The sequence below is a fragment of the Crocodylus siamensis genome, chromosome 2, assembly GCF_052110815.1.
Source record: "Crocodylus siamensis isolate JL-2025a chromosome 2, ASM5211081v1, whole genome shotgun sequence".
Taxonomy (NCBI): Eukaryota; Metazoa; Chordata; order Crocodylia; family Crocodylidae; genus Crocodylus; species Crocodylus siamensis.
In genome coordinates this window covers 244005219-244030017 of record NC_143396.1, presented here as the reverse complement: position 1 = coordinate 244030017, position 24799 = coordinate 244005219, and the positions used below count along the sequence as shown (strand labels likewise).

The window sequence follows — 24799 nt, the reverse complement described above, 5'->3', positions numbered from 1 at the left end:
ATGGAGGCTTGTGTGCTCTCCTGCTCCCTTTGATCCTCATTGGGATTACCTTCCTTTGGACTTGGAGGATCGTCTCCTTAAGGAGCGACCACTCTCCTTGGACACCTGGCTCCCCTCCCCTCCGGGACCTCAGCGCTTTTCCAACTATCCTCCTTAGCTCATTGAAGTTTGCCCTCCTAAAATATAGGGCCGCTGCTTTACTGCATGCCTTTGCCACCTTGCGCTGGATAGTGAATTCCAGCAGGCGATGATCGCTGTCACCCAGGTGGTCGAGCACCCGCAGCCCCCTCACCAGGTCATTACCCGTGGCCAGCACTAGGTCCAACAAGGCGTCTCCCTTGGTGGGGCTGTGCACCTCCTGGGTTAGATGGAGGTCCTGCACTCTGGCCAAGAACCTACGTGAGCGTTCAGACCTGGCTGACTGTTCTTCCCAGCAGATGTCCGGGAAGTTCAGGTCCCCCATGACTACCACATCCTTAGCCTTCACTACCTCTGTGAGCTGACCCAAGAATTCCTGGTCAAGCTCTTCTCCCTGGTTGGGAGGTCTGTAGTAGACTCCCACCGTTAAGTCTCTTTCCCCTTGACTGCCTTGTACTCTAACCCAAAGCACTTCAGAGTGCCCCTCCCGTGACTCCTTGCTAATTGACGAGGATGTGTATTCCTCCTCAATATAGAGTGCCACTCCCCCACCTCTCTTTCCTATCCTGTCCCTCCTGTACAGCCTATAGCCCTTGACATTCACTGCCCAATCATGCGTTGCATCCCACCACGTTTCCGTAATCCCCACTATGTCCGGGCTGGTGTCAGCCAGGAGGAGGGTGAGTTCCTCCTGCTTGTTACCCATACTATGAGCATTTGTGTAGAGGCATTTGAGGCCTCCTGTGGATGTGTGTACTGACCCCCTAATCCCAGCATTACCCTGGCCCCTATCTCTTACCTGTTTATTCGCTTCACTCGTTGGTCTGGGCTGGGCTGTAGTTGTGGGTGCTGTTTGGTCTGGCAGTCTGATGTTTCCTCTGCCCTCATCTTCAAAGTAGTTCAGCCCACTTGTAAATAATTTGGCGAACTGTGGAGATCATTACAGATCACCTTCTGTTATGTGATGTGGAAAGCAGGAGAGCCAAAAAAGGCAATTTGTGGCCTAAAGTGCTGCACACAGTCCCCTGCAACTCTACCTTATATTGGGGCACTGGCAGCTGCCAATCACATAAACATCTGGAAGGCTAGTTGGAGCCCACCAGAGCTTCTACTTCTGAAGTCATCACCATATGGATTACATATAGCTCCCAACTCTAGCATTTCAGAACTGCTGCTTGGGTAGAGGGAAAAGTGCTCTGAGCTTTTCCACTGGTTAAAGGACAAGCCTACAATTGTTCACACAGGATGTGTCTACATGAGACACTAACTGTGCAGTAGCTAATAATACTGTGCAGTAGCGCATCACATTAGAAACAGTGCTAATACACTACTGCACAGTAGCATCACTAAAAAGGTGTTCACTGGTACTACTGCACAGTAACTCTGGTTCCTGCACATGTATTTAGTACTTGATTATACAAGTACTAAACTAAAAGTGCAGTAGCTATGTATGTATGAGTAGTATGTAGATGATAACAAAATAACCACGCCAAAATCCGATTCTGTACATGATTATCTTTCTAGGAAAAGAATGACAGAGAAGAAACTACATGTGTTGTAGGTTAGTCAAGCTGTTTAACATGCTGTTGTAAAGTACTGAGATTCTTTGCACTAAGGATGGCATAAGAATCCATTTAACACAGCATAAGATAAAGAAAGGCCTCCATCTTCAGTTGCCCTGAGACCCATATATACAATGAAAAACTCATCCCCAAACCAAAAAAAGGACTTGGAGGAGTTATCTCATCACTCCATGTTGCTAACTTCATTTAGTCACTGGCTCTTGTTGCACAGCATGGTCACAGAGCCCCTCATAAAAATAAAATAAACATCCTGAAATAGGCACTGATAAAACACAAAGGAGGTAAGTGTACTACCAAAGCCTTGCCACTATAGCGGCAGGCAGTTAGTTGGGTTAAAACAGATTCATCCAAGCCAAGGATGTTATCCCATGTTACCTACAACTTACAACCTGATATTTACATTGTGAATGCATTTTAAAAGCTAGTCTCCTCTCATATAAGTTCTCCATTCCCAGAACCATTCTAATAGCTTTTCTCTGTACCGTTGGCAGTTTAGATTGATCTTTTTTTACTATGGATTATTAGTTTTGTACACAAGGAGGTCTGTGACAGACCATGGTTTTAGTTTTACTGTAATACTTATGACGTATGTATGTTCATGTAGTAATAATGTGTGCTTCAGTTTATACATGGGGGAAAGAAAGGACAAAAGGGTCTTTCTTAGGACCCAGGTCTACCTGTGCAGGACAAGACAAAATGTGCCTCCAGCAAGGAAAGTAGTGAATAGCCTTGTTGATACTTCAACAGGATGGGATTCATAAATAGCCTTGAAAGGAGAATACACCATGAAAGCAAGGGAAAAGGAAGATAAGCATCAATGAACAGAACGGTGTGACTAGGAGGGTGTCGGCCTGACACTGCAATCTGAAAAGGGAACAGTGGAGCTACTTTGGGGTTTTGGGGGCTTTGTAGACTAGCGAGAGAACAACTGGTCTTATATTGTGGAGCTTAGGGTTATTATGGGGTGGGTTGGAAATGAGGGTGTGGAGCTGCTTAACCCTTTGGATGAGGTAGGGTCTTCTTGCTTTTCCCCAATAATCATTTTCACAGGAGCTGGCTAATTTACTGCTTGGAATGCCAAATGTACCTCTTTGAGGAGGTAAAATCCATCAATTTATCAACTGGAATACTTGCCTGGCTTCCATTTGTACTATTATTATCACCACAGCCACATTTCCTGTTTCCTTCATGTTATAGATATATCTATCTATCTATCTAGCTGTATCTTCAGCAAGGAGAATGCATGGTTTTCTCCCAACCTCCTCTCCCAAGAGCCTAGTTTAAAGCTCTGTCCTTATCAGTTATGCCAAAGAAGACTCTTTCTCAGCCTTGCCAAGTGAGACCCACCTCTAAGAGAAAACCCTACTTATGGATGCTTATGCTACAGTATGCTCTAGCAATTGAGGTGAAGGATGTAAAATGACATTTTAAGGTGGCAAAGAGGTTATAAGCAAGATAAAAGGATGAGGTTATTCAAAGAAACATTTAAATAATGAGCTCTATCAAACTCTGAAACCATCTTCCACAAAATGTGGAAACTAATTTTGCAAGTCATGTAAATGTGGGCTAGATGCAACTTTGTACTGGCTGGAAGGTGAATAGCATAACCTAATTGATTCCATTTCTAGGATTGTATGTAGGCATTAGTACAGCAATATAACATAATAGGAGAAGACATTTACTGTGTTTCTGAACTAAAAGCACAGCTATCTAGTGTGCATTTTACTATTTTTCCCCAGGGGATATATCCATCAGCATTTCAGTGTCAAACTGCCAGGTTCAAGAAAATGTGGTGAGTACTCTCTGAATGCTAGACATGATATGATAAAGCTTATAAAGTCATTGATCTTTTTTAGAAAGATGGGTGGTTGGAAGGATTTCTTAGCAATCATTTTCACGTTTGCAAATATACAAATTAACTTTTGAGATAAAATCATCATACATAAAGTATTTTTTCATTCAAACAGAAACATTACATTTTTGTAGTTTAGCTTAGCATGTATTTTAGCTAAACCTTGCATCATGATGATTATTTAAGCACCTAATCCAGGCAAAATTGACTTGCACAGCTACTGGTTTGCAGGAGCTCTGCAAAATAAATACTTACAGAGAGTAATGTCACCTCTTGGTAAGTATACCTTTTCCCTGACAACACAAACTCTGCACTGCATATCTTTCCGAGCATGGAGCTGTTCCAAGGAACTGAATAACAGGTTGCATATGCACTCTTCACTGCATCTGCTACTTCTTTTGAACCTTTTAAAATTGGGGCTAAATACAGACAGTCAAAAAGCCCAAAGCAGAATTGAGCCAATCTACACAGGTTTCTCTAAACTGCGTAGATTGGACCATTAGCAAATGGAACTCACGTTTGCTCTTCATCTGAGGGAGGCACACAAATGCTTGTACAGGCTGAGGCCAAAAGGCAGGGGGCGCTTTGTGCTTGCACCAAGGGCAACCAAGCTCAGCTAAGCAGGGGCCGTCCGTTATTCGCTTCATGGTACATACCTCTTTCCTCTGCAGGCAGCTAGTAGGAGGGAGGTGTGCTTGCCCCCTTATGGCAACGTACGGGTCCCTGGGCTTTGTCCAGGGTGAGGGTGTGGGGGTCTACCCCATGTAGGACAGAGTGGGTGGGAAGGTACTTGCAAGCTGCGGGGGGAGGCACTGCCAACAGCATACCCTGCATTCCCAGTCTGGCAGGCAAGACACAGAGTGTCCCTCCCCTGTCCCATCTGAGTCCCAGGATCCCGCACTGGAGTGGCCCTGGGAAGGGCTCACAGGATTTTTCCCCTGGAGCCAACACCAAATTCCTGGCTGAAGTTGCTTCTCTGTAGCCACAAGAGCATGACTGCTGCCCCCCTCCGTGGGAACTGGAGCCCCCTGTCTGCAGAGAAGCGGATCAGCCAGGAATTCAGCTCCAGCTTGGGGCGGGGAGGAGAGAAGTGCGGGCGCAGAAATCTAAGCCCTTCCCAGAGTGTCCCTGTCCTGTATGAGCCCCAGGATCCTGTGCTGCAGTGGTTCCAGGAAGGGCTCACAGGCTTTCCACCCTCAGAGCCAGCACTGAATTCCCGGTTGAAGGGTCTTCTTTGCAGATGCAAGGCTCCAGTTTCCAGAGAGTGGAGAAGGTAGCTATGCCATTGCAGTTGCAGAGAAGTGCTTCAGCCAGGAATTTGAGGCTGACTCTAGGAAGGGGAGGGGGGAAATCCTGCAAACCCTTCCCAGAGCCACTCCAGTGGGAGATATCTTCTGACTGTCCTATGAAAACCTGATACAATTAGGCCAAAGGAATAAATAAGAGAGGAGCTCCAATGAGTGCCCTAGCACTGAGGAAGGCCTTTTCCATTTGTACATTTCTCAGTTTGGGAAGAAGTTATAAGGACCTGAAAGGCCTGGAGCATTAAATGTAGTAGTTTCAGATTCAAATATTTTTAGTGATTTGTGAGCTAGGGAAGAGGGAAAAAAGAAAATTATAAAATACAATACAGTAAAAACCTTTGACACTAGTCCAATGGACTTCCGGGCTTGGAATAGAACTTTGACTCAGGAGTGTCAATGTATGGCTCACAGAGTCCTGTCATCTGTCCATGGGGTTGTAGGAGGGCTGGGAATTTGGAGACAGGATGAACAAAAACAGGTCTCATCCCCAGAATGCAAGCCATGGACCCCCACTGGGAATGTGTGTTGGAGGTAAGGGGCAAGCGATGGCCGTGGTGATTCCCACTGCCACTATGTCTGGACTGGCCCATGAGGAGCCCTGCAGTTCAGATACAGCCATGGGGTCAAAATGAGTTTGACACTTCTGGTCTAAGCAGAAGTGTCACTATGATCCCCTCTACCATCAGTTTTTGGGGCTTTTTTTTTTTTTCCCAAATAAACCTATCTTAATGGTGTAAGACCCTCCATTTCTGTAATATCATAAAATATGCTATTGTAAAAGTATAAAAATGAATATTTGCAGAATATTTTAAAGTAACATTTGTTTCTGTATCCCAGCACTTAATATGGATTATATTTATACCGACAGGATATTAGTACAGTATACCAAATCTTTCCAGATGAGGTGTTGGGATCAGGACAGTTTGGAATTGTGTATGGAGGTAGGAACAATAGTTTCTTAATCTGTTATATATTTACTATTAAAGAGTAAGTGTTGAAGACATATGACCTTTCTTAAATATTCAGTGTGTTTAGATTTCAAAACAGAACTGTAAAATATAGAAAATTAGCTGTGGTTTAATGAATAAATGTTGTATGGTGAAACTAAAGCAGATTTTATTTAGCTTTGGTTGAAAATATATCATTGTATTTATATTCAGCATATGACTGAATTTTTTCCCTGAGTATAGTCAATGTATTTTCTTGCCTAAATCCATTCTTCACAAGGTCTAATCAGTGTAAGACCTTGAAGTTCCCAGACTAGGTCTCTGAACAATATCACGGTCAAAAGATTTTAAAGACTTTTATTACAGAAATACCACTCAGATCTTAACTTTATATGGAACTCAGCAGTGCTGATTTTGCAAACTCCCTTTGTAAGAATAAAATCACAATTATATATGCAGCTACTGTTGCAGCTTCATAATATGGGAAATTATTTTAATTTAATCAGGATGGAGAAAAATATATATATATATATATATTTTACAAACTAACAGAAAATATAAATTTTGTGCCACAAACAAATTTTATTATGATTTTTCCCTCTGGAAAACAGATAATAAGACACAGCTGGAAAGATTATTCTAGTAATGCCTTATATGCCATTTGATGGAGAGAAAGAAAAAAAAAGGATTTTCTTATATAGGGTACCAAGTAGAGTGATATAGGATAATAATAATGGAGCTGAAACAGTTTCATAAAGTTGCATTTCCAGATTTGTTTATGACCCTATGAAAACATAAATACTCTCTCAGCATTATTGATTTTATCTCGTGAGTACTGACTGAAAATGTTAAATAGTTTGGAATGACTTCTAGTCAAGTATGTTCATAATATTTATAATCACAGCGGCTTAAGTACAGACAGTTAAGAAGCCCGAGTCTGAATCAGTTCAATTTTGGCAGGTTAGTCTAAACTATGTAGATTGAACCAATAAGTAAGTGAACAGACATTCACTTTTGATTCTACAAATGCAGCCACATGCCTCCAGTGGCCCAGGACAGAAGCCCAGGCAGTAGAGCACACCTCCTTGCTCTGCAGATGGCTTGGCCCAAGGCTAGCCTGCCCACCCTGTGAGGAGGGTTTGCAGGGAGATGCAAAGCATCCTGGGATGCTGCGCGACTGTGAGTTAACCTGAATCTGGAGGGGAACTGGGACAGAAGTTCAGTAAACTGATTTAACCTAAATCAATTAAGTCTTGATACTGCATCCATCCAGGTTTATTTTAAACCAGTTTTACTCATTTTGAAAGTGACTTATGTGCACTGAACTTCTGTTGTGTTACAGATTAGAAGTAGTTTTGGATCACTTATACCAGTTTATGTGTAATTTCTGTCCCTAGCCATAGGGAATAGATAGAACTTGATCCTACAAGCCAATAAAAGTACTTTAAGCATATATTTAACTTGAAGCAATTTCAGTGGGACTACCCACATACTTACAGTTAAGAACATGTTTAAACACTTTGGTGGATTGGGGTCAGCATGTTCACTACTTGGTAGACTGTGAACTCAATTCTGAAAAGCATTTAAATAAATTATTACGGTCTGACCACAGGTTGTCTTTTTCTTGAACGTAGTCCTGAGTCAGTATCGTACATATAAGTAGATTGCCAGTGATAAGCAATTTAACATGAAATACTCATTTGTCAATAAATAAATAATAGGAAAAGCCTTTATGCCGCAACCAGATATGGAGTGGACATTTGGTTCCCCTGGGACAAGGAGCGGCAGTACACCATGTGCTGCCACTACTTGTCCTCAGAGAACGCCAGTGCCATGCGTACTTTTGTGCGTGGCAAGTTACCCTGCGGGAGGTAGGGGAGGTTGGGGCCAGCACTGGCCCCACCAGCCTGACCTGAAATCCTTGGGGCATTCTGGGGCTGCAGCCATGGAGATTCTGCTACTCAGAGCCTGGCTGGCAGCTGCAGCCTGGCTCCAGGTGGCCTGGATCTGCTTTTGAGTGGCATGTGGTGCCCATGCATGCACTGCTCCACCTTTTTTTCTGCTGGTTTTTTTGACCCCTGAATATCCAGGGTCAAAAAAAACTCTCCACACTGCTCCATTGCAGCATAAAGAACATCTGAACATGAGGTATGTAATGCCGCAGATGTGTTTATGGCACTTCTCTGGACACGGCCTTAATGTCTTATTAAATTCTACTCATTGTAAGCCAGATCTGAAAAACACTCAATTGTTGACTGTTATACAGTACAGCAAAGTGAGTTGTAAAAAAAACCAGTGCTTATCAGCTCTAATAATGCTAACTAGCATACTTTTTATTAATATGCAGGGAAACATCGCAAAACAGGAAGAGATGTTGCAATTAAAATAATTGACAAACTAAGATTTCCAACAAAACAAGAAAGCCAACTTCGTAATGAGGTTGCAATTTTACAGGTATTTTTTATCTTATTACCTCTTCTAATGTATTAGCTTAGTGTAATGATATAAATGTAATATCATTAATTACATTTGAATAGTTCAGTGCAATCCTAAGATTACAAAACCATAAAAAGTGCCATACTAGGTCAAATCAATGGTCCATCTAGCCCACCATCCTGTCTCTGACCATGGCAGAATGGATGCTTTGGTGGGAGAGCATTGAACTGGATATATGTAGAGTGACCTTTCCCCTATACATTACCCTCCCTGACATCAACTATTATTGGTTTAGAGATGCCAAAAAAACATCTCTAGCCATTCTGTTTAACAGTTTTTAATAGAACTTTCATCCAGGAATTTGGCTATCGTGTATAAGGACCTTAAATGAGTAAATGATGCTTGCATTTAAAAAACTGAAGATTTCATAGATTTCATAGACTTGAAGGGTCTCACAATAGTTTATGACCGTTTGCCCTTGTCATCCCTTGGGGCACTCTGGTGAACAAACGTTCCCCCAGATCCTGGTGGTCACCCCTGATAAACTTATAGGTGGCCATCAGATCACCCCTGAGCCTGCGCTTTTCCAGGCTAAAGGGCCCCATAGCTCTCAGCCTGTCGTCGTAAGGTCTGTTTTCTTGTCCTTTCTGGCACACACTGTCATCAGTGAAATCTTCCCAACTTCCAGGAACAAAACTAGAAATTTTGTTGCTTTGCTTTTGTTTTTTAGTTTCAGACTTCTTTACTGAGGTAGCCTTTCTTAGAACAAATAAGGCTGTTGTAACATTGGTCTACACATTACATAGCCCAGAGGACACTGTGTGTACTCCTTTTGGTAGACCATTACATTATCATTAAAATGAGCAAGTGCAAACCTTTTCACAGGAATACTATGTAATATGTGTTCAGAGCCCACAGCAAGGGAGCCCTGTTCTTGATTGACTTTACAGTACCAGAAAATGGTCTTAGACATCATGCATTCTGTCAGGCTACTAGAGAAAGTAATCTGTATTTTAGAGGGCAGCAATTAAATCCTAATGGTGGAAAAACCTGGGTTTAAAGTTTTTATATTTGAGTGAAGAAAAATAGTAGGCCTTGAAAATATGCCTAGGGTATGTCTGTTTACTTGTATAGTTTTAGTTTAGTACAGAATATTATGCAATATCTATTGTGCTTTAAAATATTTTTCTTTAACTCTTGTTGTATTGTATTAAGACAACTTTTCTCTGTGATTTTAACCCATGAACAAAGAAGAAAATGTCATGATTGTTGAACAGATTTTAAATTCACCCAGCCTGGCATTGCTACCATTTCTGTTACCCTACATAGAAAACAGCTTCTGAAAGTTTTTATGTCTAGTTCCCCAGACCAAACAAGCTCTATATTAGTCTCATAAGCTTAGAGTGATGGCCAGTCTGCCTGGGGTCTCAGCACCCACTTGACAGCTGTAGAGTGATAAAGCCCAGTAATCAGTACTGGAAAAAACTCATTTGATTCAAGTGCTATATTTATCTTCAATAGAACCTGCATCACCCTGGGGTTGTAAATCTGGAGTGTATGTTTGAGACACCGGAAAGAGTGTTTGTTGTTATGGAAAAGCTCCATGGAGACATGCTTGAGATGATCTTGTCAAGTGAAAAAGGCAGGTTGCCAGAGGGAATAACAAAGTTTTTAATTACTCAGGTAAGAAACCAATTACAGACCTAGAAAGATGCTTAGTCTCCAGTATTACTGATGTTTGTTGTGTTTTTTCCTTAGTCATAACTTACACTTCCAATTTTTTAATCCTAAATTATAATATTTATGTTTTCATAAGCACTATTTGTGGTGCATGCATCCATCAAGGAGAATCAGATATTTGTATGTGTGCATGGCTTCAGGATAGGAGGCCTTTCCCTGCCTAGTTAGAAAGAAAACACAAAAAAGAGATGAAAGGCACTCTATGTGGAGAGAAACATCTGGCAGCCTGGTGAGGATCTCCATGCTATGGGTAATTCACATAGGTATAGAATCAGAATCTTTTTAGATTCTCCCACATTTAACTGAAATGTATTTTGCTTTCATAAAGCATGGGGGACAGGGGAGGAATAAACATAAGTGTCACACATTGTGTTGAAGTTAATTTACATCGCTTACTTTTATGTGCCTGCTTGTGATGAGGCTGTTTTAATGCATAGTTTTTATATGTAGTTGTCCTATTTTATTTTTTTCCCTCCCATTAGTCATAGTGTAGAGATTATAAGAGTTTGTGTTGCTCTGAGAATGTTGTGGGACCCAAATAAAAAGTAGGCCGTGTCATGTGCTACATCATGACAACAATAACCAATAATACCTTAATCATTACTCTTGCTGTTTTCCCCCTAATTACACCCATAATCCTAGTGTAAACTTGACTAGCTGGTAGCCTCAAATTACAACATCCCAATAAATGTTATGGAACGGAGAAAGGGATGAGATTATAATGACAGGAATAATACAACTGGAAAAGCTCATTATTAGAGTGTTTTCCACTGTTGAATTATCTTGGCCATTGTCTGTTCAACCTTACCACTCCTGTACCTCAGCTTCTCCTTTCTTGGTCAGATGCAAAGTTTGGGAATATTAAGGGTACAAAATCCAATTATACTGCATCTGAGAGCAGGGGCAAAGTGTTGCTAGTATTATTGGTGGATCAAGTGTGGATTTGCATATGAAATACATATGAGATTTATTCCAATACATATATGTTCTCTCCACAAGCTTAAATTTCCAGAAAGGTTTCTATGTTTTTCTGTGACTTTTGAACACAGATTTCAAGCTGAAGGGGATTTTACAAATCAGTTTATGAAATATTTTTGGAGTCCCGAAATTTCAGAATATGAAAAAATAGATTGCTAGAAAGAAAGAAATGAATTTTGGGCAAAATTGTGAATTTTGTATCCATGTTGAATGGAAACTATTTGGGTTGGGAGGTGTCTTATTTCATGTTGTAATGCTTTTAGGAAATTTTCTGACACATATATTTACAATATTGTAGATAATCTGGCTATTACTTACCATACCTATTAAAATAGATGTTTTTATCTCTGCCTTTTCAGGTTTATTCAAAAGAAAAAAAAAATTGGAACTAACTGATGATCCTCTATTTATTGCCATCCATATTGCAGCCAGAAATATAAAAGAATTAAACCCCCCTCCCACCAAAAAACCAATAAAATCCCCAGGGTATAGTATTCTAACTAAATTGTTTGTTTTTTCTTCCTTCATAGATCCTTGTTGCTTTGAGGCATCTTCACTTTAAAAATATTGTTCATTGTGACCTCAAACCAGAAAATGTATTACTGGCATCTGCTGATCCTTTCCCACAGGCAAGTAGAAAATCTATTCTTCACATACGTATTGACATACAGTAAACATCTGAATTAGGAAGTATTAACTATGATTAGCTTTATGGACTAGGATTTTCAAAAGTTGGTAATGATTCTGTATACTTTTAAAGGAAGCATACTTTTGTAATTTTGAATACTTTTACGTTTTAAGGGAAACCACAAATCACTTGATACTGGTACTTTTGAAAATCTACTCATACATGATTGGAAAACTAACCTAATTTCTCCAACACTATAGGATCATATTTTCAAAAGTCAAACATACAAGTGCACATATATATATATATATATATATATATACACACACACAAGTGGGCAGCTAATTTGCCCATAATTGCAATACAAGTTAGATGTTTTATGTGCACATAAAGAGTTTTAACAATGCTACTTGTACAGTTGCCAACACAGCCACAGTAATCTTTGGAAGCCACAGTAAGCCACCCTATCTTCAAAAAGGTCTATAATTAGGTCTATGACTGTGAAGAATATGGAATGTCTCTCATATTTTCATGTCTGTTTACCTGGGTTGGGTGGTTACTATTGCTGGCTAAATAGTATGTACAGGATCCAAGTCTCTGCTTGCCACTATTCGTGCAGGAAATGGAGGTCATAATTACTTCTACATATGTGGAATTGGGAATCTTGGCAGTGTAGGTTGTGAAGAAGAAAGAGTGAGGCCACTTTAAATGTTACAATCTGGAGGTTTAAACAAGCAATTAAGAGCTGAGCCTGTGACAAGGTAGGGAGATGTGGGGGACTGCAGAGTAGCTGGGTATAAGTATTCTCCAGGGCTAGGACAGACATTACACATAAACCAGTTTAAGTGATGTGGTTTAAACCTATAACAGAACACAAGTTCAGTGCACATAAACCAGGTTCAAAATGGCTGAAACTGGTTTATGATAAACCTGGTTGAATGTAGTATCACACTTAACTGATTTGGGTCAAACTAGTGCTGTGGGAGGTCTGTCCTGGACCCCTTCCTGGTTTAAGTTAAACCAGAGTCCCCCAGCATCCCAAATATTTTGCAGTCCTGGGCTGGGCTGTCTGCTTCAGAGAACAGACTAGCCCCACCCCTCTCCTCCCTAGCCAGACCTTTGGAGCATATTACAGGCACAGCAGGGTCTGCCTGGCTTCCCCCTGCCACATGCCACTCACTGCTCAAGCAGGGATCCCCTCCTCCCTCCATCCTATCTTCCACAGCACAAACCCCAGGCATGTGGTATGCTAGCTAATAGTGAGACGTGTGTGGGTGTGTCCAGTTTCACTGGGACAGGCAGACAGAACAGTGTCCACTTAGGGCTTTTTGGAGTTATCAACAGGTTGGCTGATAATGTCCCTCCTTCCTTCCTTGGAAAAAAATCATTTAAAAAGAGCTTGAACTAATGAGAGACACTTTTGTTTTGTTAATGTGGGCTAATAAACACTGTGTTATCAGCCCCCTGCTGGTTTTATCAGTCCCTTGCTGGGTTGCAGCCCTGTCAGTTTTGCAGACAGTATGAAGAAGTGGGGAGGAAGAGATTGAAAATCTCAGCATCATCTTGCCTCAGGGTGGTAGCTAGGGACTAAGCAACACTTCTGCCCTTTGAGCAGCAAGTGGAGAAAAGCCTGAGATGGTCCAGGCCAGGATGGGGGTTTACACCCCTCCCTAATCAGAGCATCCTGCCAGGGCCTGGCCATGCCCCCGTCATCTCAGCACTGTGGAAGGGAAGGAAGGGTTCACTCTAGCACCCCTCAGCTTCTAGCCTGAGCCACTGCAAGCATGTGCCTGTATTTCTTCAGTCCAGAGGGGATGTCTGCACAGTTGCAAACTGGTTCAACCTTGGCAAGTTAGACTAACCTGCAAAGATTGAATCAATTCAGGCTTTGGCTTTTTGAATGTCTATCCCTAGCCCAGAAGAATAGGCTGGGAGGGTTAAACAGCTCTACTTATGCTAGATTTAGGTATCTGTCAGGTGGCTAAGACAGCAGGAATTTAGCAGTTCATTATTTTAACTCTTTTCTCTGTGTTGCTAAATTCCTATGAATGGATGAATAGTACTTTGTTTTGAGCAAGCTGACTGGTGTTACCATGTTTACCAGGGTCACAATTCCTTGAGAAGCAAGGACCAGGCCCAGTCAAATCAACCAAAAACACAGTTGGTGAACAGTGAGTGCCATAGCCTAGAGATCTAGTCTAATGTGGGATTATGCCCTGTTTAAAGTGCAAGTGTAGGCTTGTCACGTCAAATAAGTTTCCGTGGACAGGTAGAAAGAGTAATGATATACCTCCCCCTGTATCATAACAAAAATATTTGAACAGACAGAAGGAAAAAATACAATAAAAGGATCTTTCTATTTTATTGTATCACTTTATTCCAAACAGGTTAAACTTTGTGACTTTGGCTTTGCCCGAATCATTGGAGAGAAGTCATTTAGACGGTCAGTTGTAGGCACCCCAGCCTACCTAGCTCCAGAAGTGCTGAGAAACAAAGGCTATAATAGGTCTCTGGATATGTGGTCTGTCGGTGTCATAATTTATGTGAGCTTAAGTGGTACATTTCCATTTAATGAAGATGAAGACATCCACGACCAAATCCAGAATGCTGCTTTCATGTATCCACCTAATCCCTGGAAGGAAATTTCTCATGAAGGTAACATCTGATTTTTGTCTTATCTCCCAACTAATGAAGTATAACTGTAGTGCCTTATATTGTGTTTTTCTCTACATGACAAGTGATAAAAATGGTTTTAAAATTACAAATCAAAATGTCACCACAAGTGTGTTAATCCATTTATTACCAAATATTCCTTTCTACCACTGGATCCATTGTTTAAATTACAGTAAAATTTTGTGTTCTCAGCTGACAACAGGTAACAAGAAAATCATGAATATTTGACCATCTCTGCAGGGGAAAGTTAATAACAAGGTAACATGTAGAGCAAAATTCCCTTTATACACTACAAGAATGCCCTGAAAAGGCTATAGTTCAGAGATATCCATAATTACTGTGCATAGTACTAATGTTAGCAATAGAAATGTTCACCACATTGACTCCAAACATAACTGAATACAGAACTTGGTTTAGTGATCACATTTCTCAGCTTTGCTATTCTGTAAAAAGTACATAGACCTTTACAAGTGTTTCATTGTTATTTACTAGTATTGGTTAGGTTGTTTTCCATTCTCAGGGTGTCAATCAATGCTTCCCACATATCTTAATCCCATGCCATGTCCAGTGTCCACTTTTTGCTGCATTATAGTGACCTCTTTCCTTAACTTCTGTTTCCATTACAAGCCATTCTCTTTTAACTGGGTACAGTACATTCCAACTAGAATCCGCTCCAAGGGCCAGCTGCCACTGTAACCAGGCCTGGATTCTGCTTTCTGCCTAGAACTGGAGATTGCTGTGGGCTTTTCCTAGGAATTGATCAAAGGCTGCCGTGTCCCCCAGATGCTGTCCTTTACCTCTTCTTTCACCCATGTATTTACAACCATTTTAACTTGGCAACTGTGAAACATAAATAGGTTGCAGAGACAGATCTCCTCTGTGTCCTGCCTTCCTTTGGAGGTAGCAAAAGTGCACATTTAAACTGTCTTTTTGCTGTTGTTTTATTCAGGACATGTGTGTGAAAAGAACAGAAGAGGGAGAGGAAGAAGATGTGTGGCGGGGGAAGTGGAGGTAGGAAAGAGAGAGTTGGTTTAGCAAGTAACCATGTGTCTGAAGAGCAACAGCACTGGTTAGCAGTTTCAAAGAATACCAATATATGTAAAAGAATCAACATGAATATCTTTGAATGTCTCAGAGGGTGATCAGTCTGGTTATGGAAGTGACTAGCTTAGTGAAGTCCTTAAATTATATCTAGCAAACAGGCCAGACTGAAAACTAGCAAACTTTTATCACAACGTTTTTGCATATAGTCAAGTTTCATTTTCCATCTTTTCTATGACCCTTCTCATCAGCACAGAGGCAGAAAAGGATCTTGGAGTCATTACTGACTCCAAGATGAACATGTGCCGACAATGTGGGGACATGGTCAAGAAGGCTAACCACACCTTGTCATGCATCCACAGATGCATCTCAAGCAGGTCCAAGGAGGTGATCCTCCCCCTCTATGCGACACTGGTCAGGCCGCAGCTGGAGGATTGTGTCCAGTTCTTGGCACCGCGCTTCAGGAGGAATGTGGCCAGCATCAAGAGGGTCCAGAGGAGGGCCACTTGCATGTTCAGGGGGCAGCAAGGCAGGCCCTACAAGGGGAGGCTACAGGACCTGAACCTGTTCAGCCTCCACAAGAGGAGGCTGAGAGGGGATCTGGTGGCCATCTATAAACTGACCAATGAGGGAATCCCTGTTCCCCCTACCACTACTGGGAGTAACAAGGAATAGTGGCCATAAGTTGACTGAAAGTAGATTCAGGCTAGCTTTCACGACGCACTACTTCACAGTCAGGGCGGCTAGGAGCTGGAACCAACTTCCAAAGGAAAGTGGTGCTCATTCCTATCCTGGGGGGTCTTCAAAAGGAGGCTAGATAGACACCTAGCCAGGGTCGTTTGATCCTAGCATCCTTTCCTGCCCGTGGAAGGGGTCAGACTTGATGATCTGCTTAGGTCCCTTCTGACCCTACCAACTATGAAATATTTAGCTTTTTTTCAAGCTTCCTTAATTTGTCAGAGCAAAAAAGCCAACAGAAATAATTGCATACAAATTTATCTATAATTTATAATATACAATAGAATGAAATAAGTAAAATTGTCATTATTCTGGAAAGTGTTCTTATACAGGTTAGAAAAGTACTTTAAATCAGGACTTTGTTTTTATTGCTGACTTGGTCTCTGAGTTGTAAGACAAGTCATTGCTTTGGCTTGTATGTTTAAAATGTTTATAATACAGGAGTGCCTTTATACATAATTAATAGTTTATATAGAACCCTGAAACACTCAAGTGAAAGACGCTATTTAAGTGTATTTACTGTCTGTATCAGTATTACAATAACATCATAAAGTTTGATGAGATCAATTGAAAAACTACTTGAAAATTGCTGCTACTCTAGAAAAATAAATACAGAAACCTGCCACAATCTCCCACAACTTTTGATATTATATATTGTAATTGAATACAAGTGTTGTCCACAATACTTTATCTGGTATTAGAGAGATAAGGAGATAGCAGTCAACACAAAAAGGCAACAGGAAATTGTTTCCCACAGGCCCATACAGTCACAGACAGAAGATCAATTTCTAAATTCATATATTAAGATTCTGGAGAAGCACCTATTGAAAAGCCACCTGCTGGGGTGTTATCTTTGTCCTCTCTAGACACACAGTCTTAATTAGGATAACTTGTTATTTTGCTCCAAAAGCAGAATTTGAGCATCTTATGTGTGTGTGGGGGGGGTGGGGACCATTGTTTTAAATTTAATCTTTTAAGATATATTTCTTAAAATCCTTCTTTTTGTGGCTATTTTGGGTTTCTTTCAATGTTTGATTTCTTAATAATAGTAGGGCTGTGCAAAGCTTCAGATCATGATTCAGATTCAGAGATGATATGGACAATTTAGAGGCTGAATCTACAAATCCAAATCAAATCGCGGGAAGCTTTAGGCTTTCCGAATTGATTCGAAAAAAATTTGAAAAATTTCGAAAGCCATAGGGTATAATGGGGAATCAATGAAATATATATAACTTTGTTGGTTTAGGGCTGATTTGAATGCAACTTGCAGGGTTGGTAGCCCCTTCTGAGGGCATGAAGCCTGCCAAGTTCAAAGGTGATAAGTGCAGGGGTTTATGGGAAACTGCACCTCAAGCTGCTGACAAGCAAAACTCGTATCACATGTGTGTGTTAAGCCATGGTGGGGTAAAAACTGCAGGGCTGGTAGCTCTTGCTCAGGCCACAAAGCCTGCAAAGTTTCAAGGAGACAGGTGCAAGGATGCAGGTGCGCTGCTACATATGCCTTGGAAGCCCAGCGCCAGGAAGGGTGCACCTGAACACACGCACAGTCCCACAAGCACCCATGTCATGAGTTTTGCCTGCCTGCGGCCAGAGGTGCAGGTCACCAGAACCCAGACTGTCCCTGTACCTATCTTCTTTACAGCCGGCAGGCTTTGTGACTGCAGCAGGGACCAGCAGACTTGCAGTTTTCACCCCCCCTGTGCCTTAACACACACACACACACACACAGTGTCACCTATGTCATGAGTTTTGCTTGTCAGCAGTTTGAGATGCAGTTTCCCAGAAACCCCTGCACCTATTTCCTTGAAACATGGCAGGCTTCATGCCCTCAGCAGAGGCTACCAGTCCTGCAAGTTTCATGTAAATCAATGTAAAACCAACAAAGGTATAGATATTTCATTGATTCCCCATTATACCCTATGGCTGAATCTTTTCCAAATTGATTTGGCCAAATCCGAATTGGAAAAGTGATTTGAATCTCTGAATTGAATCATCTGAATCTGAATCCAATAGTTGCCTATTCCCACAAGCCTAATAAGTAGGGGAGATGAGCTGAACCAAAACCCACATCTGAGTAGCCCTGAATTTTGAGACAGGAAAATCTGATTTTACCGCAGGTGTATATTTCTCACCTGGCAGTATCTCTTTAAAAAAATCCTATCTAAAGTCTATCTTGTGAACTTTAGTAATTTTCAATACATTTTCATACTTTCTGGTTGGGACCAATTCTAGTCTGGTATGTTCTAAAGACTGTTTTATATTTAAATCATAACAAGAATTGATATGATGTAGAAAGTTTTCTGTGCAGTCAGAAAATGCTTACTATGATCTAAATATAGTAGTATCTGACCAGAGCCTTGAACAGGCTTCCAGTCCCAAAGCTAGAACCCAAAAATCAGCTGCATTTGGCCCACAGGCTTGGGGCTGAACACTTCTGACCTACCCCACTGTAGTTTTACTTTATAAAAATGGCTACTATTAATTTTGTACATGCACTTCTTCCAAATTGAATAGCATCTTATTCTACATCTTATTATGTACTATTTCCAAAAGAAGATGGCAAACAGAGATGACATTCTGCTACATACAACTGTCACCTTAAAATAATAATAAAATGGATGGAGACATCTACATATACTTTAAGAGGGTGACAGTTCATCCACTCTGAAGATAAGATTTATCTGCATTTTATTATAAGATTTACCTGCAAAATATTGGAGATAAGAATTAAGAGCAATAATTACTCAAAACTGTAAGGGAGGTAATGTGTTAACTGCAGGACATAAAGCTGCAACAGGATTCATGAGTCAGAAATGCAGTATCTTGAAGATTTAGTATGTATTTAGTAGATTGAAATAAAACAATGCCATGCTTTCATGGTAAAAGCTCTCTTTGGCTAAGTATAGACACTCAAAAAGCACAATTTGAATCAATTCAATCTTCTTAGGTTAGTCTAAGCTGTGTAGATTGAACCAATAAGAAAGTAAACAGATATTCACTTTTGATATCAGAAATGCAGCCCCATGCCTGCAGTGGCCCAGGCCAGAAGCTTGGGGTGTGGGAGGCAGCTAGAGCATGCCTCCCTGCTTGACTACAGCAGACAGTTTGCACCAAGAGTAGCACACCCACCTTGTGAGGGGTATATGTGGGGGAGGTGAAAAGCATCCTGGGATGCTGGGGGACTGTGAGTTAACTTGAATCTGGAAGGGATCTGGGACAAAAAAGTTCAATAAACCAATTAGCTAATTTTACTACATTCCATCCAGGTTCATCTTAAATGTGTTTTGGCCATTTTCAAAGCAGTTTTTGTACACTGAACTTCTGTTGTGTTGCAGATTTGAACCAGTTTCCAATCACTTATACCAGTTTGTGTGTAACTTTTGTCTGTAGCCTTTAAGATATGGTATGCCTGTAAGAAAGAACACTGATTAGAGATCAGTTAGGGTAGTGATCCAGCTGAAAGTAAAGATTTACTGTCAGGTTAAATCAAGTTAATTATTTGGAAAATATAAAATTAATACAAATATCTGTATGAACTTGCCTGTAACTTTATGACTTTTGAAACAAACATTTTGCACTGTCTCCACAAACCCAGCATTGTAGCATTGATTTTGTATGCAACATGATCCCAAATGAATGAAAACTGAAGTAGATAAAAAGTAAGTTTAGTGTAGAAGGACTAAAACCATTTTTTATGTTGTAATGTCATTGGACCTTCTTTTAAAACAGCTGTTATCCATTTTGACAACAGGTCACACAGCTACTAATCTAACTTAGAGACCACAAAGTACATGCTTCCCAAGTATCCAAAAAATGTCTAAAATTCATATCTTCACTGGGAGCCAGAAGAGCTCAGTACCCAACATCTCCCTCCTTTCTTCCTTCCATGCTAGTTAATGGGTGCTAAACAGTTGTTAACATGTTAAAAATAACAACTACACCCAAAATGACAGCTATACTCAACATTTCTTGATCTGGGAACTTAGAAGGAAATTGTCCCTATTTTTGCAGGACCAAATTTGACTATGCAGCATCAAATTCATATTGAAGTTTATTATATTTTAGGTTTGCCAAATATAAATGTTCCAATCCTGTGAGAATGTAGCATTTAGATATCTTGAGCTATTTTGGCATTGGGCTTCATAGCTGTTACCTTTTTGCCACCACCAACTACTGCTCATTATGATGTGGAGAGCAGTGGAAACTGAGCGAATGAATGCACTCATGATAACAAAAAGTCTTTTTTCCAAGTATATAGGTAGCAAGAAGAAGTCTCGGGGTAACATTGGACCCCTACGAGGCAGGGCAGGGCACTTGGTGATGGACACGCACGAGAAGGTCAACAAGTTCTTTGCCTCTGTGTTCCTGTCTGCTCACAATGGGGTGCTCTTGGGTGATAGCGTAGAGGGGCCCAGGAAAGATGCGAGTCCCCTGACTGTTAGTTCAGACCTAGTTAAGGACTACCTGGAGGGCTTAGATGTGTCCAAGTCAGTAGGCCCAGATGACCTTCATCCATGGGTGGTGAGGGAATTGGCTGGTGTCATTGCGGAGCCATTGGCACGGCGGTTCGAGGACTCCTGGTGCTCGGGCCAAGTCCCTGAGGACTGGAAAAGGGCCAATGTAGTCCCTATTTTCAAGAAGGGGAAGAAGGAAGAGCCTGGCAACTACAGGCCAGTCAGCCTCACTTCTATCCTGGGGAAGGTCTTTGAAAAAATTATCAAGGACCACATTTGTGAGAGCCCTGAAGGGGAAGTGATGTTGAGGGATAACCAGCATGGGTTCGTGCAGGGCCGATCCTGCCTGACTAACCTGATCTCTTTCTGTGACCAGGTAACAAAGAGATTAGATGGGAAGGAGGAAGTCGATGTCATCTTCTTGGATTTCCAGAAGGCCTTTGACACAGTGTCCCACCCAATTCTGGTGGGCAAGCTGAGGGACTGCAGCACTGATGAATGCACGGTCACTTCGGTGGCAAACTGGCTCCAGGGGCGAACCCAGAGGGGGGTGGTGGATGAGTCGATGTCAACCTGGGAGGGTGTGGGCAGCAGAGTCCCCCAGAACTCAGTCCTTGGACTGGTGCTGTTCAACATCTTCATTAGCGACCTGGACAAGGGTGTGGAGAGCACCCTGTTCAAGTTCAGGATGCAGTTCACTACAAGGACAAGTGCAGGGTGCTGCATCTGGGGAGAGGGAACCAGCATTATGGTTATAGGTTAGGGGCTGACCCTCTCAGCAGACAGAGGCAGAGAGATCTTAGAGTCATGACTGACTCCAGGATGAATGAGTCGCCAATGTGACGAAGCAATAGGCAGAACCAACCGCACCCTGTCATACATCAACATGGGCATCACTAACAGGTCCAGAGAGGTCTTGCTCCCCCTCTATGCGGCGCTGGTCAGGCCACAGCTGGAGTCTTGTGTCCAGTTCTGGGCGCCGCACTTCAAGAAGGACATGGAGAACCTGGAGAGGGTCCAGAGGAGGACCACTTGTATGGTTGAGGGCCTCCGTGGCCATCCCTATGAGGAGGGGCTGAGGGACCTGAATCTCTTCAGTCTCCACAAGAGGAGACTGAAGGGAGATCTTGTGGCTACCTACAACTTTATCAGGGGCCACCAGGAGGGACTCGGGGAAAGTCTGTTCACCAGGGCCCCCCTTGGAGTCATCAGGAACAATGGCCACAAGCTGAGGGAGGACAGGTTTAGGTTAGATGTTAGGAAGAACTACTTCACTGTAAGGGTGGCCAGAGCCTGGAACAGGCTTCTCAGAGAGGTGGTGCTCTCACCTTCCCTGCAAATCTTCAAGAGGAGACTGGATAGGCACCTGGCTGGGGTCTTATGACCCCTACCACTCCCAGTGCTCCTTCCTGCCCATGGCAGGGGGTCGGACTAGATGATCTGTCTAGGTCCCTTCCAACTCATTGATTCTATGTCAATAGAAGGAATTACATTTCATATTAAGGCTTTAGAATATGGACATGATGAAAAATAATTTTCTACTGAAAGGTCTTCTTACCTATTGGATATTAGGGGTGTGCAAAGTGGGCCCTATTTGATTCAGATTCATCCTGAATCAGGGACAGAGATTCAATTAGTAGATTCAGATCGCTGTCCCCAATTACATTCAGCTGAATCCGAATCTGAAGATTTGATGCCGATTTGGAGAATCAGCAATTCGGACATGGACACAGCTTTAAAAGTTTTTTCTACATACCTTGAGGTAGCAGATGCAGCTCATGAACACTGCGATGCTGGGGCAGATGGAGCATCCCACAGGAGTACAGGGGAGGAGAGGGCCTCCATGTGCTTGGCAGCAAGCGTGGAGGTGGACCAGCAGTACTTCCAGTCCAGTTCCAGGTCTGCTGGGGAGCGTGCGCCCCACCCCCCGCACCTCCCCAGCTCAGTGATCAACTGTGGGGGGACCCCACGTACCACCCCAAGATCCAGGAGGCACCAGTCAATGATCGGGGGGGGAGGCTCCCCTTGCATGCTCCGCAGCGGACCCAGAAGTGGGCCAAAAGTGCTTCTGGCCCAGTTCCAGCTCTGCTGGCAAGCATGCTGGGGAGCCCCCTGCAGTCCTGTGGGACACTCATTGTGCTTCAGCATCTCAGCATTCGTGAGTCCCTGCTACCTAGAGGTATGCAGAAAAAATATTTAAAGCTGTGTCTATGTCCAAATAGATTCAGAGGATTTCAACTCAATTCAGAGGGATTAAAGGGTCCTCTGATTCTATTTTGATTCAGAGATTCGTCTACTGAATCAGGCTGAATCAAATCAGGGACCAAAGCTTCACACAGCCCTATTGGATTTATCTAGCAAGAGCTTGGTGATATATAGCAAGTTCACTTTACAAACCTAAATGACAATTTTCCTCAATATACAAGTAGCATTTTTGCACTATTATGTTTTGGGCACAGTCACCTTTTGTCAGGCTTAGGGAGCAGCAGAAACTCCCTATACCTGACAAAGGGTGACTGTGCCTGAAAGCTTTTTTCTAACTACTCAAATGGTTTAATAAAAAGATACCACATCTACCCAAAGAACCTTGCCAAAAATGAGGTTGGTACTCAGCCCCAGTAGCCGAGTGGTTAGGGTACTCAGGGGACTGAGGTTCTAGGTCCTCCACCTCCCCCCGCCCCCTCCCACAAAGAGGTTTGGGTCTGCGTATTCCTGCAGGGTTTGCTAGCTACCAGGCCATGGATCAGGCTTCTTCTTAAAGCTGAACCACTGGGTTTTTTTTCTTGCTGTGTTAAATACCAGGGGAATCTCGTTGTTTAATTAGGTAAATACAGTATGTAAAATAAGACATGCTTGTGGTTTCTTCTGTAAAAACCAAACTTGGTTCTTCCTTCCATCCCCCAAAAATTAATACCTTGAATTTAGGTGTGATGATTTTCAAGCCATGAGAGGTGCAACAACCCACGATTACAGCCCAGAACTTGCAAGTTTGAGCAGCAAAGTGCTCATGGCACGACCATGTTGGATTCCAACAAAGCTGCAAATTCTGCTTAATACCTTGCCACAAGGACATGAAAAAAACAGGAGAAAGTGCTGAAAAGCATCTAGTAATCTTTGGGGGCATTGTTAATGCATCATGTTCATAAGGGAAGACAGGGATAAGGTCATTCAATATCATGGGTTCATGGAGTTGATTCTGTGTTAGCACCTTTTTAGATCATTCAAGAATAAATTTAAAAGTAGTAGAGCAAATACCATCATTATCATACCCATCTAAGTTGGAAAACTATTGGAGAGGGCACCATCAATCTCACAGTGCTGTATGCTAGATACTGTATTTGAATACTAAGTAATGATTAATTGTAAAATAGCTTTATTCATTGATGTTATAGCCAGTTTTTTCCATAATTTTAATCTGTGTATGGAGTCAACCACCTCTACCCTGCCTCCTGCCCCTTAAATGTGTGAAGGCTATATACAAAAGATTTTGTCTTTTTTACATATTTAGATCCTAAGTAGTGCTGCAACATCAAGAAATGGTCTATTTAGGAATAGCCTTCTCTAGGACCAGGCTGCTCTTCTCCCAAAATATTTTTTAGAAATCCATGCCTTAAAATGAAAAAGTAAATATCTCCCTACTTTTGGTAGGAATACACATAAAACTAATGGGTGATATTATCAAGGATCAGTCATCACTTTTTTTTCTTTTAATATTGGGACTATTATATTATCATTTCAGTGCTTTGGGTCAATGCCTTCTATATTATGTTAAATTTTTTCATCAAAGTTAGATACCGCTAGTCAGTTCCTGGAAGTTTTCAGGGGGAAGAAAATCAAAGCTGAGGGCCTTTCCATTTCTGAATAAGGATAAGAACTGCCATTATTGAGTCAGACCATAGGTCCATCTTGCTCATTATCTTGTTTCACGCAGTGCCAAACAGTCAATGCTGAAAGAAAGAATGAACAGGATCTGACCAGGGTTTTTCCTTTATTCTTCTCCTACTTGAAGCCTCCAGAACTTAGAGTATAGGAAGTTTTGATTCAGAGGCTGTACCTCTAACTCCCATGTTCAATAGCTACTGATGCAACTTTCCTCCCAGAATTTGTCCAATTCCTTTTTGAATCTGGTTGAACTGTCAGCTTCCACAACATCTTGTGGCCATGAGTTCCACATTTTAATTACATGCTGTGTGAAAAACTGCTTCCTTTGGTTAGTTTTAAACTTATGACCTACAAGTTTCATTGTATGACCCCTAGCTCCTGAGAGATAGTAAATGATAAATCCCC

The 24799-nt window shown here is 41.8% G+C and overlaps 1 protein-coding gene across 4 annotated transcripts in view; it reads left to right on the top strand.

Annotated features, from left to right (window-relative positions):
- Nucleotides 1-24799, top strand: part of PRKD1 (protein kinase D1) — a 277704-nt gene that overhangs the window by 241088 nt on the left and 11817 nt on the right. For 3 of the 4 annotated variants that reach the window (XM_090033538.1, XM_090033536.1, XM_090033537.1), the window contains 6 exons: nt 3461-3513; nt 5746-5818; nt 8172-8278; nt 9782-9943; nt 11509-11607; nt 13994-14261. In XM_090033538.1, coding sequence (XP_089889664.1) covers nt 3461-3513; nt 5746-5818; nt 8172-8278; nt 9782-9943; nt 11509-11607; nt 13994-14261 — 762 coding nt within the window. Of the gene's footprint in view, nt 1-3460; nt 3514-5745; nt 5819-8171; nt 8279-9781; nt 9944-11508; nt 11608-13993; nt 14262-15228; nt 15291-24799 lie in introns of all 4 variants that reach the window. The other variant, XR_016440336.1, reaches the window with a different exon arrangement.